At 51.2% G+C, this 2,759-nt stretch overlaps 1 protein-coding gene across 1 annotated transcript; it reads left to right on the top strand.

Annotated features, from left to right (window-relative positions):
- The first annotated feature begins 285 nt into the window (after positions 1-285).
- LOC104822870 lies at positions 286-2,686 on the top strand. Its single transcript, XM_010554230.1, has 2 exons — positions 286-2,519; positions 2,662-2,686. Exons 1-2 carry the CDS (start codon positions 286-288, stop codon positions 2,684-2,686), a joined length of 2,259 nt encoding a protein of 752 aa, XP_010552532.1.
- Positions 2,687-2,759: the final 73 nt, after the last annotated feature.

Genomic DNA, 2,759 nt, shown 5'->3' with positions numbered 1-2,759 from the left:
TTTTCCGCTGCGTGTGTAATAAAATAAAATGTTTTTAAATTCCCGCTATTTTATTATATATTTGGGCGTCCATGTGGCACACCTCGTGAGCGGGAGACGGGTTACGGGTGTCACAGCTTTTGGTATCAGAGCAGTTCTTTCCACGGAAAGAAATTGCTTGAAACCCACAGAAACACTGTTTATGATTTCAAACGATTTTTTTTGAAAGAAAGGTTTTCCAATGTATTTATACATGATCCTGAAGTCACCAGAACTGAAATTTTTTCCCTTGTCTGCAGTGTACCGATGCCTCCGAGACGTGGTAGACCTGCCCGTTTGCCGGTGAGGGAAGAACCCCCTCCACCCGAGCATGCACCACCAGAGTTCCAGCAGCAGTTCTTTGATACGATGTGGCATCAGTACCAGATGAACATGCCACATCAGGCTGGAGCTAGACCAGAGGGTATTCCACCCCCACCTCCGCCGGGACCACCAGGGCATCTAGCCCCTGTTGTGGTGGACTACCTGCCCTTGATACGGGAACTTCGGATGATGGGGACACCGAGGTTTGAGGGTACTCAGAGACCTGAGATCGCGGAGGATTGGCTGATCCGCATCTCCAGGGATCTGGATTATGTCAGATGCCCGCTGTTGTACCGGGCAGAGATCGCGAGCCACCATCTGTATGGAGAAGCACTTCATTGGTGGGAGGAAGTGGTTCGTGAGGCTGCACCCGGATATCAGTTTACTTGGGAGGAGTTCCGGGCACGTTTTGAAGACAAGTATTGTCTGAAGGGAGACCAGGATCACCGTATTGTGGAGTTCCTCCATCTGGAGCAGGGTGATCGGACTTTAGCTGCGTATGAGGCCGAGTTCACCCGTCTATTGCGATATGGGGCACATCTGGTGCCAACTGAGAGGCTGAAGATCCAGAAGTTTGTGACTGGATTACGCCCATATCTGCGCAGGAGGATAGAGATCCAGGAGTATCCTACGCTGAGTAGGTACATTGCGCAGCTGACCAAGCTGGAAAGGACAGAGTATGAGGAGCAGCAAGAGGCAAGGAACCGAGAGAGGAGTCCTATGAGACGAGTTACATTCACTCGTCCCTCGAGTTCCAGACAGATGATGCAGCCCCGGGATAAGGGGAAGGCGCCAGCATTTCGTCCGGCAGCACCACCGCCACCAGCACTGCCAGGATCGCGCAGATCTTGCCCACGTTGCGGGCGAGATCATGTTGGACCATGCCGTACTGGGTATACTTGTTACCGTTGTGGTCAACCTGGCCACTTCGCTAACCAGTGCACCGGAGACGTAGCTGCTTCCAGTCAGCAGAGAGTCAGACCCCCACGCCCTCAGCCACCACGTAGAGGAGGAGTAGCACCACGGGTATATGCACGTGCGGTGGAGGAAGAAGTCCTGGGCGACGGAGCTTACTTTGCTCAGGAGACAGTCACCATTGATGCTGTCGTCGAGGGTGACCCCGAGCAGTTAGACGCTGCTACCATCACAGGTATCATACATCTTCATGGTACTGCATGCCACGTTTTGTTTGATACGGGAGCTACACATAGCTTCCTAAGTTTAAGTACAGCGGAGGGCTTGGATGTGATGGATATGGATACAGCTGAGAGATATAGAGTGCATACCCCTTCGGGAGAGATCCTGCCAGTGACCGGGGTGTTACGCGGGATCCCTCTAATACTCTGTGGAAGGAATCTCTTAGCTGATCTGATTATAGTACCTATTCAGGGGTATGATTTGATATTGGGAATGGATTGGCTGACCGTGCATCAGGCACACATTGACTGCCGCAGGCGGGTGATTCAGTTTGCAGATGCGGCAGGGAAGTTTGAGTTTATGGGAGACAGAGCACGAAATCCTTTCCCGATCATATCAGCATTTCAGGCCAGCCGAATGATTCAGAAGGGAGATGAGGCGTTTCTCGTGGTAGTGACAGCTATCCAGGAGGCGGAGATGAGGTTGGATGAGACGCCTGTAGTTCGTGATTTTCCTGACGTCTTTCCGGAGGAATTGCCAGGGCTACCACCGGAGAGAGAGGTGGACTTTTGCATTGATGTGATTCCAGGTACGGAACCGGTATCTAAGACTCCGTACCGAATGGCTCCAACAGAGATGGCAGAATTGAAGAAGCAGTTGAATGAGTTGATGGAGAAGGGATTCATTCAGCCGAGTGTTTCGCCTTGGGGAGCGCCCGTGCTATTCGTCAAGAAGAAGGACGGTAGCATGCGATTGTGCATTGACTATCGAGGACTTAATCAGGTAACCATTAAGAATCGGTATCCACTGCCGAGGATTGATGAGTTACTTGATCAGTTGCAGGGTGCACAGTGGTTCTCGAAGATAGATTTGCGCTCGGGATATCATCAGATTGGTGTGAAGGCCGGGGATGTGCAGAAGACGGCTTTCCGTACACGGTATGGACATTTTGAGTTTGTCGTTATGCCTTTTGGACTGACGAACGCTCCTGCAGTATTTATGCAGTTGATGAACCGTGTATTCATGGATTACCTCGACGAGTTTGTCATCATCTTCATTGATGACATATTGATCTACTCACCGGATCGACGCAGCCATGAGCAACACTTGCGTCTGGTATTGCAGCGTTTGAGGGAGCAGAAGTTGTATGCGAAGTTCAGCAAGTGTGCTTTCTGGTTGCAGGAAGTTGGATTTATGGGCCATGTGATTTCGGCTCAGGGCGTACAAGTGGATCCGGCAAAGATTGAGGCTGTGATGGAGTGGAAGACGCCTACCAATGC

The sequence above is a fragment of the Tarenaya hassleriana genome, unplaced genomic scaffold (genome assembly GCF_000463585.1).
Source record: "Tarenaya hassleriana unplaced genomic scaffold, ASM46358v1 Cleome38, whole genome shotgun sequence".
Taxonomy (NCBI): domain Eukaryota; kingdom Viridiplantae; phylum Streptophyta; class Magnoliopsida; order Brassicales; family Cleomaceae; genus Tarenaya; species Tarenaya hassleriana.
The sequence above is the reverse complement of the archived record's forward strand: the minus strand, read 5'-3'. Positions and strand labels throughout refer to the sequence as shown.

Excerpts from the sequence above, each read along its gene's own strand:
- LOC104822870 (XM_010554230.1), top strand. The coding sequence starts at position 286 with ATGCCTCCGAGACGTGGTAGACCTGCCCGTTTGCCGGTGAGGGAAGAA. Across the intron at positions 2,520-2,661 it reads TTCATGGATTACCTCGACGA|GAAGTTGGATTTATGGGCCA; the intron begins GTTTGTCATCAT and ends TTCTGGTTGCAG.